At 41.1% G+C, this 15,268-nt stretch overlaps 1 protein-coding gene across 1 annotated transcript; it reads right to left on the bottom strand.

Annotated features, from left to right (window-relative positions):
* Positions 1-2,657: 2,657 nt before the first annotated feature.
* LOC133960381 (leucine-rich repeat-containing protein 24-like) lies at positions 2,658-14,728 on the bottom strand. The gene is made up of 8 exons (XM_062394932.1): positions 14,213-14,728; positions 11,385-11,569; positions 11,107-11,193; positions 10,782-10,973; positions 10,448-10,616; positions 8,536-8,798; positions 7,722-8,294; positions 2,658-5,969 (listed from the first exon to the last, which is right to left on the bottom strand). Exons 2-8 carry the CDS (start codon positions 11,550-11,552, stop codon positions 5,550-5,552), a joined length of 1,872 nt encoding a protein of 623 aa, XP_062250916.1. The 5' UTR covers positions 11,553-11,569; positions 14,213-14,728; the 3' UTR covers positions 2,658-5,549.
* Between the last annotated feature and the right edge of the window lie 540 nt (positions 14,729-15,268).

Here is a 15,268-nt window from a genome sequence, read left to right as displayed (position 1 = left end):
TTTTGCATTTTGAAACTCTACTTAGAACCTTCCTAAGATTCAACAGTGCAAAATGCAAATTCATGCAAGTTTTTAACTGGTCTTAAGATTTTGATCAGGAGTGTATATCCCCTCTGCCTGCTCCTTCTAACTTAGTGTGATTGTGCCACAGTATGCATCTTTAGATTTGTACCTGCCTTTGCCCCTTTGGTATTTTGCCTCGTCTGCCTGTTACCAAACCTTGCTCCAGTCATTGACCCAGGAAACTTTGCTTTTTCACTTACCCGAGTTGTGCCAACTAAAGAGTCTAAATCTACACTGTGGCCTCACAAAATTGTAAATGCAAGAACGGGAAAAAAAAGATACAAATGTCCCTGAACATGCATTGAAGAAGCACGTTCCAGCCTTAACCAAGAGTAATACAAATACAAGTCAAGGCAAGTTTAATTATACAGTACTGAGCAGACACAAGGGGATTCAAAGTACTTTAAAGAGACATGGAAGTAAATAAAAATAAGACTCTAGGAGGACAATTGCATTGCATGTAAAAGACAATAAAAACAAAGCAGTTAAAATTTCTTTAGAGTAGAATAATTAAAAACATGAAGATAACTATAACCTAAAACAAACAAAAGCAAAAACATGAAAATAAATAGTTAAAGAATCAAATGGGATAAGATTATAAGTATGATATGGTTGGCAAAAAAAGTCTTAAGCCCTCATCTAAATAAAATGTATTTATGAATTTGTCCCAGATGACCTGAGGGGTCTGGATGGTTCATAACAAACAAGTCGATCAGAGATGGATTTGCATTGGAGCTCATTTAGTGCTTCGAGGACAAGTTATGGGCTGGTACATGCTGTGTCACACAGGATGCCCGTGCAGTGAATTAAGGAACCCCACTTTTTGGGTGTTTGTCAGGACGAATTTTTATTGTTTGAAACCTGTAGAGACACATTACCACAGTCTGTCCTGCTGAAAATATCCACATGAACCATTATTTGTGGGCGTATGGGTGATGTAGATATTAATGTTGGAGAAGAACAAACTGCAATACCACTTTGCACTCAACAGAGGGAAGCGATGGCCTCAGCATGTGTGTTGTTTTGAACACAATGTATATGGAATGCCCAAAGGGATTATCATTCAATGTGGCACAAACATTCACTCAATTATGACCTGAATAGAATTTAGTGGTCAAAGGTCAAGGTCACTGTGAAATAAGCATGTTTTTGGTAGGGGTTGCATCCCCTGCAGCTTGATATATTCAAATGTCTATTCCCCACTGAGGCTTGAAGATATCTAAAGACTTACCGCCCCCACGAAGAGTTTTGGTTGATAGCTGCCATGTTTCTCGTCCCTGTTTCTCTCAGAGAAATGTGTCTCTCAGTCTCAATAGACTGTATTCCAAGTTTGGTCAAGGTTTAAGAGGTTTGCCAAAGGCTTAAACTTTAATCAAAATTACAACTCAATATACTTTGAAGTCATGTAGCAAGCACAAATGATTTAGCATTTTACACTAACATAAGCCGTGCAGAGGCTCAAGAGAATTGAGGCTTGACTTTCAACAGCGGGTGGTTCTCTACTCAGACGAGTTCACAACAGCAACAAATTCTCCTCTGGATTCAGGTGAGGGGTGGTGGAACAGGCAGAGACCGATGGAAAAACACTCCATACAGTTAAGGCACCATTGAATGTATGCAGTTTTAGTTTTGTATTGTATTGCATTTTATTATTTTTATAGTAACCTCTTTTTACCTTGCTTTTATCTCAAATTCAATTTTTATTTAACTATTGCACTTCTGAGCTGACCGGTTTCCTGTTCTCCAACACATTTCAATGTAATGTTGACCCTGTTTTAACTGCATATGACAAATAAAACTTTAAACTTCAAAATTACATTTTAAGTATTAACTCCACTGCAGTGATCACATGTTTTTCTTTTACATTACATTACATGTCATTTAGCTGACGCTTTTATCCAAAGCGACTAACAATTTTTAGAACACTCAGCATTTATGAGGGGCCATTTAGGGGTTCAGTATCTTGCCAAGGACACTTAGGCATGCAGATGGGATAGAGTGGGATTCGAACCGGCAACCTTCTTGTTGCAGAGCACCCGCTCTATCCCCTAGGCCACGCTCTCCCTGGCAACAAAGTCAGCTGTTATCACCAAAACTCTTGACATCTTTGTCGGTGTATGGCTATTGTTCTTATGTATAAATACTTTATACATTGACACTTTCCATTCTGTTGAAAACTGTTTCTTCTAATCATGTTGTAAATATTGTAATTTTGTTTATGTGTTCAGTTACATGTGGCATCTACTTCACTTCTGTCCGTCCTGGGAGAGGGATCCCTCACATGTGAATAGAACAAGAAGAAAAACAAGAGTTACAGTTGCTTCCCATTACTGTAGACAGCTCTCTCTTACAGCTACTAATGCTAACATTGGCTATGTAGCAATAGCAAAACACATATAGCCCTTTAAAGAGAGATACATATTTTCAAGGAGAAATGTCTTTCACACAGGAATACAGTTTTTGGCTACTCTGCAATAACATCTTCTTTATATTATAGAAAAACATAATATAGAAATAGGTGTACAATCTTGTGGCTGGATCTTCTCTAATTTCATTGTTGACAAAAAACATTGTGAAGACAAAAAACGAGAGAATGACTGAACAAAGGGTTCATCTGAAGAAAACAATCACAAATCCCTTTTAATTATTTTGAAGACATTTAGATGGACAGAGTTTATTTGTACAACTGAAAAGAAATGGACTTACTCCAACCAGACTTTAGACACTTAGTCATGAGCCGTTTCACCTAACTGTGTTTCGCGAAAACAAATGAGGTCATTGACTTTGGGGATTCATGCTGGTGGGCCGATGCGCTGAACCTGGTTAAACAGTAACCGACCATAAAGTTGCTGACAACGGGAAAGCAAATGTACCCTCAGTGGGGACAGTGATGATGATACTGTATAAATGGGCAACATCGCGGTATTCTATTGGTTTGAAACTGACGCACAGGACATTTATGCAATAAACGGTATATATTAGTAAAAACGGCCAAAAAGCTGAGCTAATTTGAATATTTGAGCTTGGGCTTATTGAGAGAATGGTGTTCTGAGGGAAAGCTTCACAGAATCTGAATGTGACACAAAGCAATTGTCTCAAACTGAAAGACCACACTATTGAATAAAAATCGTGGATGATTTCGTATTCATATCAAATCCCTATATACATCAATATAGAAAGAACTGTGTGAGACATACACCCCTTCAAACTCAAAGTGCCAAGGTTTGGGGGATGAAAAGTAATTGGACAGACACGTTGAGTGTTCTTCAGCTCATCACCTTGTTGTGAGGTGTCTCTGTCTTTAGTGTCAACTTCAGTAAGTGGAACGCAGTCTGTCTCAGCTAGTCGAGGATATTCCACTCTGAAAAGTTTTTTGGGATTTTTCAGTATGTTTCAGACTGTTGCTGCTGGACGATGACATACTTGAGCTTTGATGCATTCCGCTGAATTTGTAAATGACAATAAGAAAGCTCCGGTAAACCTCTGCATTTATACTGTTGTTTCTGTCAGCAGTGAAACCATCAATCAAAAACACTTTGCCGGTTCCATTGGAGTCGTATGCACGAGCAGAACCAAGTTTGCCAGACGAGGTGGTGGCTTTGTGGTCACATGCTGCTCCTTTTTTCTCTACACTTTCTTCACTCCTTCGTTTATTTATTAATTTTGATAGAGGTAGATTTTAGTGTCATCAGTCCTTAATAGGTCTTTCCACAACCCTTTTTGTGCCTTTCTTTGGACTGCAGCTGCATCTGTTTGTTGAAAGATCAGGTTTATGTAGCAGTGGTTCACATCTTGTGGCAAATCCTCTGAGGCGCAGGTCATGACGACGTTTGGTTGAATGAAACATCATGTCCGCCTTCGTCGTGGAGAGCATTTCCAAAGACACAGAGGGGTTTCCTATTTTTTTTGTCATCCTCTACTTGTGCTCCTCTGTCGACCTGTCCTTTTTTATCTTTCATCTTTACACTTGTCTTTCAAAAGTGTGCCCAACTGCTCAATTACCCTTAATATCTGTCTTAGTGTTTTTTTTCCCTCTGTAGTCTCATTATTGACTTCTTTACAAAAAAGTTCACCTGTTTACTCCTAATTGGAGGACGACACAATCTAAACTCTGTTTTTGTACATGATCTTATGTTAAAGTGTCTATGCAATAAAAAGGCTATATCCCACACACAGTTCTTTCAATATCAACTTTTAAACCTACTAAAATTAAAGCAGAGATTTGGCACTTTATTCTAAAATCAATGATTTTAGCTCTGAAGAGAATATGAACATTTAACCTTTAAGTCATTTGAATAAAACATGAGCCTTTTAATTGGAAAAACACATCCACACACTTATTAAAAACGAATTTTCTGTTCTTTAAGCCTGTATTCATGCAAACCCCCTGTGGATTGTAGTTCTCTTTTGAAGTGAATTTCTTACTAGTTTGTTCACCCTGTGAGACTAGAATACATATCCTGTTGCTGACCATTTATTCATCCATTAGTAATCCCCACAATTGTATTGGACACATTTTTAACATTAAAATTATATTTATTTTTATAGCATCTTATTCTACTGTATCTTTGTTGTTTGATTACAGGATATTCTGTATTGTTAACATCACAGAAAAGCCTTATTTCCCCATAGTATGAACAGATTAATGTTATCTCATATTAAATACTCTGATCTTGAACTGCCGATGTTGCACACGATTAGCTTAGTAACCTGCTTCATGACACAATACCCAGAATTAGCAAGGTTAGGATCAGGACCAGTTAACCCACGGAGAGACAGAGTAGCCAAAGGATGAAGTCATTTTGTGAGAGAGACAGCGGAGGTTCACTGTTGGTGTCTTGAACTGGATCAGACATTGATAAGAAGACGATAACAAAATTATATGATATTTTCAAATAAATAGTAACAAAATTCAGCAGTCCCACAATCACTATAATGTTTTCAAAATAAATTAAGACATAAACAACATTTACAAAATAAAGAAGGGTTCCCACATGCTCATGTACTGAAAGATTTCATGGCTTCCCCGTTTATTATACTCACCCTGCTAATAACTAATGAGCTTTGAGTGAAGTCTTGAGGGGACAGATGTCAACTCCTGAACATCGATGACAGTGAAAGGTTCTGCGATGAAAGGAGCTCTGATAAATGCTGACAAGGATGTTCCTTTACAGGACAGTTCAGTGATGTGCAGCTCAGTATATACCTCGCTCACCTTGACTTTTTCAACAGCACAGGGCCTTTGACTGGCCATTACCACTGATGTTTTGGCATGCAAGGTCACACAATGTCCACTGGAGGTCTCAGTACTATTGATTTAAACCAGATTGTGAGCTCTGCCATGTCTCCAACGAGAGTCCACTACTGTGAATGAGTCTTGAAGAAAGTAAATCCTTCCAGAGGAATGAGCACATCTGTTAGCCTCTGCTTCACACACACACACACACACACATGAAACCTGTGTTGCAGTGGATTCTGTCCCCCCTTCAGCAGTGAATCTCGTACGCGATTGGAGAGTCCATGAACAGGCCTGTGTGGTTAAGAAACATCCCTTCAGCCTCTGATGTAATCACAGGCTCAGCCTCCCCTCCCTCCCCCGCCATTCTCCTCATGGTCCGTATGTCAACCTCGGGCTGCAGCTGCTGCTGCTGCTGTTGTTTGTTGGGGGCAAGAGTTGGAGTCACGATCTGGCCAGGCCCTGAGGAGAGGGTGTGGCTGGAGGTGTCCGATGGAGCGGAGCAACCCAAGTTAGTGGTGGAGACAGCGGTGGGTGGAGCAGGAGGCAGGACTGGTTTGGCTCGGTTGAGGACGTACATCTCATGGCCGCGCTCGTCACGGTACTCCTCCAGCTGGGCGAAGGTGGTGGGCCCGTCGGAGTAGTCATTCACATAGAGGATGCTCTCCTCCTGTAGGGTAAAATTCACTTTGGTCAACAACAATATATAATATGGTTGCAGATGCGACAAAGTATGTGAGTTTACATTTCAACTTCCCCGCCTATAGTTACTTATATAGTCTACTTATAGTTTTATAGTTCACTAATAACTAAATGATTATTGGTCACATTGGTGGTGACAAGACAAGAATTCTCCAAGATTATCATCATTATTATTATTTTGTAAGATAATGCTATTGTTGTAATGAGGAGATTATTTGTGAAAATAATATAACTATCATCACTACTACTACTACTAATAATATAAAACAAATTTACAAGAGGAATTGTACACACTTTGCTTTGTCATTCAATTCTGTTAACTTGCATGTATTCACTTTCTATTTGTTTTAATAAGTAAATAAATAGAGTAATCAATTACTAAATAAACAAACAAACAAAATGAGGGCAGACAGGAGGAGACTGGCAAAACAGATGATCAAATCATATAAAATAAAATCCGATTTTATTTGTATAGTCCATATTCACAAATCACAATTTGTCTCATAGAGTTTTAACAAGGTGTGACATCCTCTGTTCTTAACCCTCAACATGAGAATGGAAAAACTTCTAAAAAACCTGATGATGCGCAAGTAGGCTTCAGGCCCACTGAACCAGTGAAGAAGAAAAACTTGCTTTGATGTGTTTATAGTGTTGACACTGTGACTTGTACAGCAGTAAAAAGCCCCACATACTATAATAAGTAAAATCAAAGTAATCTACTGTTTCTATGCTTTGCTCTTATTCTGCAACATTTTTGTTCTCTCATTGTGATCTGTTAGAAGTTGACGTTCTAACTGCGCCAACTGCTCCTGCTCCTGGCAGGGAAACTTAATATTCTGATTCAAATCTTACTCAAATTACACAATATCAAAAATATCTTTGTGCTGGGCTGAGTCCAGTATGACACAGAAAGACAGACAGAGCCGAACCATAATCGCATGTTCTTCTTACCCCATTGGGTTCATTTGCCGACAGGTATGTGTTTGATATGAATAACAGTGTATAATTTTAAGGTCATTCTGACGATGAGAGGCAATTCTTTTTTGCCGCCATCATTAAATCTGAGCACTTTCCTCTCTGTCGTATTCACTCTCACTCGCTGCATTAACAGCATCAGCAACACGTCTCTCTGTGCATTTTCTTTTGTTAGGGACATCACTGCTGTGGCCACCAAACAATCTGTGTTTCTTCACCTCCACCTCACTAACAAACACCTCGATGTCAGTGTCAGAAAGTTGTGCTTCTTTTTCTCATCTCATGATGCCATGATTCACCAGAGAACCCCATAGTTCAGCAGGTTAGTTTAATATTCATTTATGGTTGAATGTGTCGTGTAGGGGTAGCAGGATTTGAGGCAGATCCACTTGCGCACATTTCCAGAGGGAGTGTAAAATCTGGGAATCTTTTTTTGCGTGCCTTTGTGCACATGTACACTTTAACTATGAATCCTACAGACTGTTTTATAAATGAGGCCCCTAGTCTGTAAGGTAGACATTTGAATTCAGTCCTGCTTTCTGCAATAAGATGCGAGTCTATAGTCAGATCATACATATTACATCAGTTCCAGAGGAGAAGATAAATGTTAACAAGGCAAAGTAGATGGACTTTCTTCAAAGTATTGTGTCAGAAAACAATTGTTTGGTATGTACAACATATTTTTGTCAAGCCAATTCAAGCCAAAGCCAGTTCCTCTTATTTATCAGTTCGGACAAACACAAACCTTCTCAGCTCCATCAGCCTCCTTGTCGCGTTGGTGATGTCGACTGTAGATCATGGCGACCAGCAGCAGAGCGGTCAGAGCCAGCAGAGAGATTCCCACAGCGATGGCAGTCTGAGTGGCCGCTCCCAGAGCACTGAAGGCCATGCTGCCTAGAGCGTAAAGGGGTTCCCGACTCACATCTGAGCCCAAAGCCGAGCCGTGGTTCCTCAGCCGGGGCCAGACAGGGGAGTATGGCGAGGACACTTGGGACCAAGATGCCCAGATGGAGGAGGACGAGGAGGAGGAAGTGGATGAGTTAATGGCTAGCTGAAAGGTCACCCTGGCCACACCCCCTGCATTCCAGGCTTCACATTCATAGAAACCTGCGTGAGCCACAGTCACATTACTGAGAAACAGCATGCCACTGCCGGTGTCAGGGTCAAAGCGCTCGCCTTCAGTCTTCTGCAGACTGACCTTGCCTTCCTCTGAGCGCTCCTCTGCCCCGCCTACTCCTCCTCCTCCAGCACCCAGCTCCTGAACCAGGCCTCTGGGAGAAAGCACAACTTTACCCTGGGATGCCTTCCTCCAGGTCACCTGCAAGAGTAATCAGAGTTTACCGATCAGTTTTGTCTTCTTTCACCTGTTTTCGAAAAGCATTCCCCTAAAAAAAAGATTTGGAAACAATCAGACCATTCACACACGTCACATCCTAACATTCAGTGTGAATAATCTTCAGGTGATGACAAACCGCTGACGAGGTACTTTGAATACTGAAACGAACCAGAACTGTGCTGTGCTGCTGGAAGTTACACATATCAACATGAGGTGTCCCTACCTGTGGCCGAGGATAACCAGAGGCATGGCAGGAAACCCTAAGGCTCTCCCCCAGGCGCACAGCTAGCCTCCTGGGCTCCAGCTGCACCAGTGGAGGGATGCACACCAGGCTGTTGAGAGGAACCTCCACCAGACTGAGGTGGGAGAGACGTGGCGGCTCGATGCAGACCAGCCGACGCTCTGCTGAGCTGAGCAGCCGCTGCCCTGCCTCATCAATCCAGCTCCTCAACCAGTGGAGAGCACAGTCACAGCGCCATGGGTTATCTACAGCAAGCAGAGGATGAGAGGTTAGGCTGAAATGTCTCTATGGTGAAACAGAGGCCCTGGTTACTGGCTGTGGTGATAGGAGAACAGACAGATGTTTGGTGATGAGTCAATAAGGTGTATAGTGATTTGTATTCCACAAAGTTTATGAGTGGTTTTAAACTGACCCATGGTAAACAAAGACCCTGCACTGAATGAATTGATAGTTTAGAAATAAGAATAGAATAGAAAAGTACAATGACTGAACAAGGAATAACTGCAGGACGAGTGTAACATAAACATATCTGTGTTTAACCTTTACCAAGTGGTTTGAGCAGGAGCATTGATTAAGCTTTAGTTGTCAATAGAAAATAATTAAGGAATGTGAGCAAAACAAAATGAGTAGTGAGTAAGTCTAAAGCTCAGTAGAGGTTAGGTGATGCAGCAGGACTGCCATCGGTTCTGCCCCCCCCTCTGTGGCTGAGTCACTCACTAATCACTCAAACCCTATTGGGATACAGTGCAACCATCCTGCATTGTGGTTGCAGCGGAGAGACGAGACGAGAGAGGGCAGAAGGAACAGCTAAACCTTTTGAGCATCAACGCTCAAACTGAAACATATTCATTCAACATGTTTTTTTTTACCTATATGCATTAATACTAAGTGGAAAATAAACATTTACATTTCCAGTGGGATTTTCCACCGGCCAACATCATAATCCTGCAACAATCCCATAATAACTGGTGCAGAGACAATGTGCTGGGGTCTGAGAAAGTTTTTTTCTTTTGCTGATCTCTCTAAAAAGTCCTCTCCATAGAAGACCCTATACCACCATACTTCCAGATCTGTGACGCAACTCAACAGTTAATCAAGTTCCAGCCCTTTCAACTTTTTTTGATGATATTTGGTGATTTTTGTAGTAAATCCCGTGTCAAGATGTCCCTGGTCCACTCCATTCTCCGTCTCACTACTGAACCCCTACTCGGATTTCTGGATTCACTAGGCCCAGCTTCCTCCCTGCTAGCTATCCTGCTTCAGGCAGCTCTTGATCAAGTCTCTGCATCAGCCCACCCCCTACACCCTGACCCAAAGACTCATCTTCAGCTATTCTACAGTTTGTAAATAAATTCTTCATTGCGTTCAACTCCCTGTTTTTCAGTCTTGTGTACCAGCCACCTTAACAAGGACAATGACCCTAAACACTGAGGTGTATAAATAATACAAAATGAAAAAAATCCCTGCATATGCACTGAAATATACCTCAACCAGGCCTATTTAATGAAAATAATGCCATTTAGTAATGTTATTATAAAATTCGCTGAAGCACATTATAATAAGGATAAGATTACATAGCAGTTAATGCAGAAAACCAGGTTATTTCTAAGAGCTTACACTTTGTTGCCACTATACTCTTCCCAGAGGTCAAGAACTGACTTCAATCTACTGAAATAACCACTGTTCCTTCTTTAGGATCCACATGGCTTTCATTAAACCCCCAAATTGAGACGGCATGCTGGTTATCATGATAATTAAGAAGCAGCTCTCATAAATTTGCAATTAATTTTTTTTTTTAATAAAACGACCGACACGACTGTCAGTTGTCTCTAAATTTGTTTTAGAGTCCTGCTTACCACCCTTCATCTCTGCACAATAACATGTCCCGTCTCACCTGTGATGCGCAGCACCTGCAGGCTGACAAGAGGTCGCAGGGATGCAGGGCCGATGGTATGGAGATTGTTCCCGCTCAGATCCAGCAGAGCCAGAGAGGTCAAGCCAGCTAGAGCCTGGTCTGCTAACATGTCTATACTGTTGTGCTGCAAATGAAGCTCCTGCAGACGCTGCGACAGGGACAGAATACTACATGATCTTCAGAGATTCATATACAGAACACTGAGTAGGATACTGTGAATACATCTTGCATAGCTATGTATCGAGTTTGCCATTTAAATACATGAAAGTCAAACATAAAAGCCATTATAGACATCTACTAAAATGTTTCCTACCTGTAAACCACGGAAGGTGTAGTCCAGTAGGCGGGTGATGTCATTTCCTGCCAGGTACAGAATGCGGAGATGCTCGAGTCCCTTAAACATGTCAGCCGTCACCAGGTGGATCCTGTTCCCATTCAGAGCCAGCTCCAGCAACTGACCCTGGTTCCGGAAGGAGCCCGGCTCCACTGCTGAGATGGTGTTGTTCTGGAGCAGGAGGAACATTAGAAGGTGACCACACAAAAATCGTTGCTGCTGGTTATTACTCAGGAACTTATTTCTTGCAGGTTCTACTGCTGATGCTGATTTTGTAAACGTGTGTATGTTTGTGTCCGTTTACCTGTAGATACAAGTAGTGCAGGTGCCTTAGCTGAAGAAGGTCTTGTCTACGGATCTGACCAATAACATTGTCCTGGAGGAAGATGGTCTGGATGAAGAAAAGGTGAGATAAAGAGGGATTATGAGAGTTTTTTTTCAGTTTCGGTGAATGTGTTAAAGAGCTAAAACAAATTATATAGATGGCACAATTCCAAATGCATGACATCTGATAGGGATCAAAATATCTCAAATGATTTAATGCTAATGTCACTGAGCTTCCTCTTGTAGTAGTGAACCCACCTGTGTGGATGGGGGGACGTGTTTGGGGATGTCTCTGAGGCTGGTGGAGCCACACTCCACGGTGAGGCTGTAGCAGCGACAGCTCACAGGGCAGGAAGGAGAAGCATTAGTCAGAGTGTGGGTGGACAGGAGCAGCATGGAGAGAAGAAGCACCAACATCACAGCCATCACACCGACAGACAGGACTAGAGATGTGGAGGGAACAGTAAACACACAGGTCATGATCACAGTCTGCATTAGCAACTGAGCTCAGATCTTTTGAGCAAATAAAAAGATTGACGAAGATAAAAAGGCATGTAAACAAGTGCTAGTGCAGCTCTCGGGTAAACAGTGAGTCCCTCCTGTAGCCGACATCTATTCAGCACATTCATTGTTTTGACTACTCGATTTATTCTCTTTCAGTCTCAGTGGGATTTCTGCTGCATTCAAAGAAGACTTTGGTTCAGATGTGGGTTTCATCTCGTTCCAGTGTCACATCCAAAAAGCCAATACAGTCCAGCCCTGCCTCTTGAGGTTTACACTGACATACTGAGATTCAGTTACATTAGACAATCCAGCAACATGCTGGTGCTACACATAATACAATCTGTAGCTTCCATCACTGAAAAGGTCTGGAAGCACAAGCTTCAAAAGTAAATTATAAGGATACAACCACTGTAAACTGAGATGAATATTTACTACAAAAGTGTTGAGTATTTAGTTTACTGTTCACTTTGATTAAATTAATCAAAATTCAGTTTTTATTGTTGCCTTTATCCAATTACAATAAAGAATCATATTTGTCTTCCTTTAAATAAGTTGAAAGAGAAACCTTGTGGTTTGTTAACGATCCTCTAACTTGACCCATCTTGTTATGTTATTGTTTTCTCAGATCTGGGCTATTAACTAAACACAGTACTGTGTTGTTTACTACTGAATGAATTGCTGTCCAGAGTTTAACTAAACTGTACATTTCTTTTCTGTAGTGTATTAAGAATGAGAAAACTCCTTGTCCCCAACCCAGTTAGAATTATTCATGTAAGTTCATGAAGATTTTCACTAATACATGTAAAATAAGGATCTGGAGGATCTCAGGCCAAAAATTATAGATGTGTGATTTTAGTATTTAGGAGCAAAAATACCTCCATGACTATAGAATGAATGGTATAAAGCAACTCCACAGGAAATCGCTCAGTACATGAAAACAACATGAAAACTGGTTGAGTAAATAGGATAGGAGATCCAGTCCCATCTTAACTACCAGCACTAAAACATCCCTTTTTTTTACAACAGCAGAGGAATGGTATCAGGTGAAAAACATATATGAGTGAGAACAGACATGTGGATGATGTAGTCTGTAATCTATAAGAAAATACCACACTAGAATCATCGTCTTGCAGTGTACGTCTTCACCAACCAGTCGGATTGAGGTATATGTCCATGTCTGTCCAGAATATAAACAGAATCCTCAGAACCTTGAAGGAATTTCACAATAGCTAATAAATAAATCAACCAATCAAATTGTATAGCCTATATTCACAAATCACAATTTGTCTCATAGGGCTTTAACATGGTGTGAAATCCTCTGTCCTTAACCCTCAACAAGAGTCAGGAAAAACTACCAAACAACTTTTTAACACGGAAAAAGAACGTAGAACCTCAGAGAGAGCCACATGTGAGGGATCCCTCTCCCAGGACGGACAGAAGTTCAATAGATCCCACGTAAAATGGAGAACATCAGACAGATAAGGTTATTTGCAGCATTGATTAGAATAAACAGTTTGTAGCATAATGGAAGGTAAATTAATTGATGGAATAATGTATTTAATGATTTATGATATGCCTAGTAGGGAGGTATATTTTGATCATTTTTATTACAGTTTTACGTGTGAAAACAGGAGCAGGTGTCTGGTAACTCTTGCTTGCCTTCCAATAACTGCATGCCTGGCGCGATTTTGGACAACAAAATCTAATCAAAATTTACACAGTACACCAGTAAGTAGACTGTGTACACTGTGTAATGCATGTGTTTCCATTGTTGTCAATAAATCTATCATTACAATTGAAATTTCTGCACCCTTTATCTCTGTCAGACTTTGTCTATTTTTTAAACATTGATACACGTCTCCATTAATGTTATTATAAGGATTTTCTCTGTATTTTTTCCTGAGGGTTAAAGGCAGATGAGGTCACACCTTGTTAGGCCTTATGAGACAAACTGGGATTTAGGATTATCGGCCATACAAATAACAATGGATTAACTGATTGATTGATTTCAGACTAAACTTGCCTCATCACCCCATGTCAACTGGGAGACCTTTATTTATTTTGTAGGTGGGAGAATTACAGCTCTTAATTGTCAAGGCAAACAAAAACTGTGGTGGCAAAAAAGCAGGTTTAAACAGTCTAAGGTTTAAACATATCTATTTAGATTCTAAAACATTTTAAAGAAAATCTGTACATAAAATCAAGCCTCATCAATAATCAAGTAGCACATTGCAGCTTGAATGAATGAAGTTTAGAAATAAAATTTGACTATTCTATCAGATGCTCACACTCATACCACTGTGGGTGTTTATAAACCCTGGTCCGGGTGTGATGGGGCCCTTTAAAGGCCAGATGCAGCCCTGCAGTTGTGACCATGTTGAGTGTGACCATACAGCACAATGAGATGCCATGTGTCAGTGCGACCACAGTGCGTGTGATGCCGAGGTGCTGCAGGACTGAGGCCACAGCACCTGGCAGTGAACCCTGGCTGCTCCCTGACTCTACGTGGCTATCGGAGCTCTCAAGTGTTGCAGCCCGTAGAAAAATGTATGGCGGAGCAGCAGCCTCCCTCCCACACGTACCTGTACTGACCGACGAGGAGAAATAATCCCAGCGACGTTTCCCTGCGGCCTCACGGCTTCATGTCTGAGGGAAGATGGAGGAGATGTCTGCCCAGCACGGTAACAATTATACCGATCTACTTTTGGTTCTCGGAGACGAGCGCGCAGCAGCGGCTGAAGGATGTTTGCACAGGGAGCGGAGCACCGTGGGCCCGTCGCATCCTCCAGACAACACGGGCTGGACACAGGAGGAGAGGGCGAGGAGAGCAGCAGAGCCCCGGTCAAAGAGCCACTGAGCGGGACGACGGTCGGTTCAGCAGCACCGAGTGGGAACCGGTGTGAAACAGCTCCGGTGTCTTTGTTACTCTGACATCCACCTGTTCCCTGACTCCTCTCATCCAGTCTGCCCCTCCGTCAAGTCCCACCGACTCACCCGCAGGAACAAGGACAACACTTCCGCTTCGGGTTATTCACAATAAACACATGAGCATAAAATAGACATTCAGGACCATATTGGCACAAAAATGGCTGCAGCTTATATCAAGTGAACACCCCCACAGTGAATTAAACCGGATGGACACAAATTTAGATTATTTTAATTTATTTGTTTCCACCCACATATAATCTAAAGGGAGGGAAGTACGGGACCTTAAAGACTATACAGAGGTCAGATACTACCCTCAATGGGCAGAACGCGGTGCTGGTGACTGTGGAGAGAAACAAACCCCTACTTTTATATATTTCTTTCCAGCAATTGTCCATCTTTTATTTACTTTTATTTTTTTAGTAGTTTTTCCTTACTCTTGTTGAGGGTTAAGGGCAGAGGTTGTCACACCTTGTTACGTCCTATTAGGCAAATTGTGATTTGTGAATATGGGCTATACAAATAAAATGATTGATTGAAATATTGTTGTAATTTACTCCTCTGCTTTTAAAGATGTTAGTGTCTGAGATTATATTTTCATGTTATAAAATAATTTTGATCTGATCTACACTGTAAACTAACAGGCGGCTCAAATATAAGGTTGTTTTTTTTCTTTCAGTGTTTGTGACTCTTAGTATGTTTGTTTAAAAGCA

Source organism: Platichthys flesus, chromosome 9 (genome assembly GCF_949316205.1).
Source record: "Platichthys flesus chromosome 9, fPlaFle2.1, whole genome shotgun sequence".
Taxonomy (NCBI): domain Eukaryota; kingdom Metazoa; phylum Chordata; class Actinopteri; order Pleuronectiformes; family Pleuronectidae; genus Platichthys; species Platichthys flesus.
The sequence above is the reverse complement of the archived record's forward strand: the minus strand, read 5'-3'. Positions and strand labels throughout refer to the sequence as shown.

Bases quoted from the DNA above. Each gene is read 5' to 3' on its own strand.
- LOC133960381 (XM_062394932.1), bottom strand. From the start codon at position 11,552: ATGGCTGTGATGTTGGTGCTTCTTCTCTCCATGCTGCTCCTGTCCACC. The intron at 10,617-10,781 runs GTAGGAAACATT...TCCCTGTCGCAG, and splicing joins ACACCTTCCGTGGTTTACAG to CGTCTGCAGGAGCTTCATTT. The intron at 8,799-10,447 runs GTGAGACGGGAC...TGCTTGCTGTAG, and splicing joins GCAGGTGCTGCGCATCACAG to ATAACCCATGGCGCTGTGAC.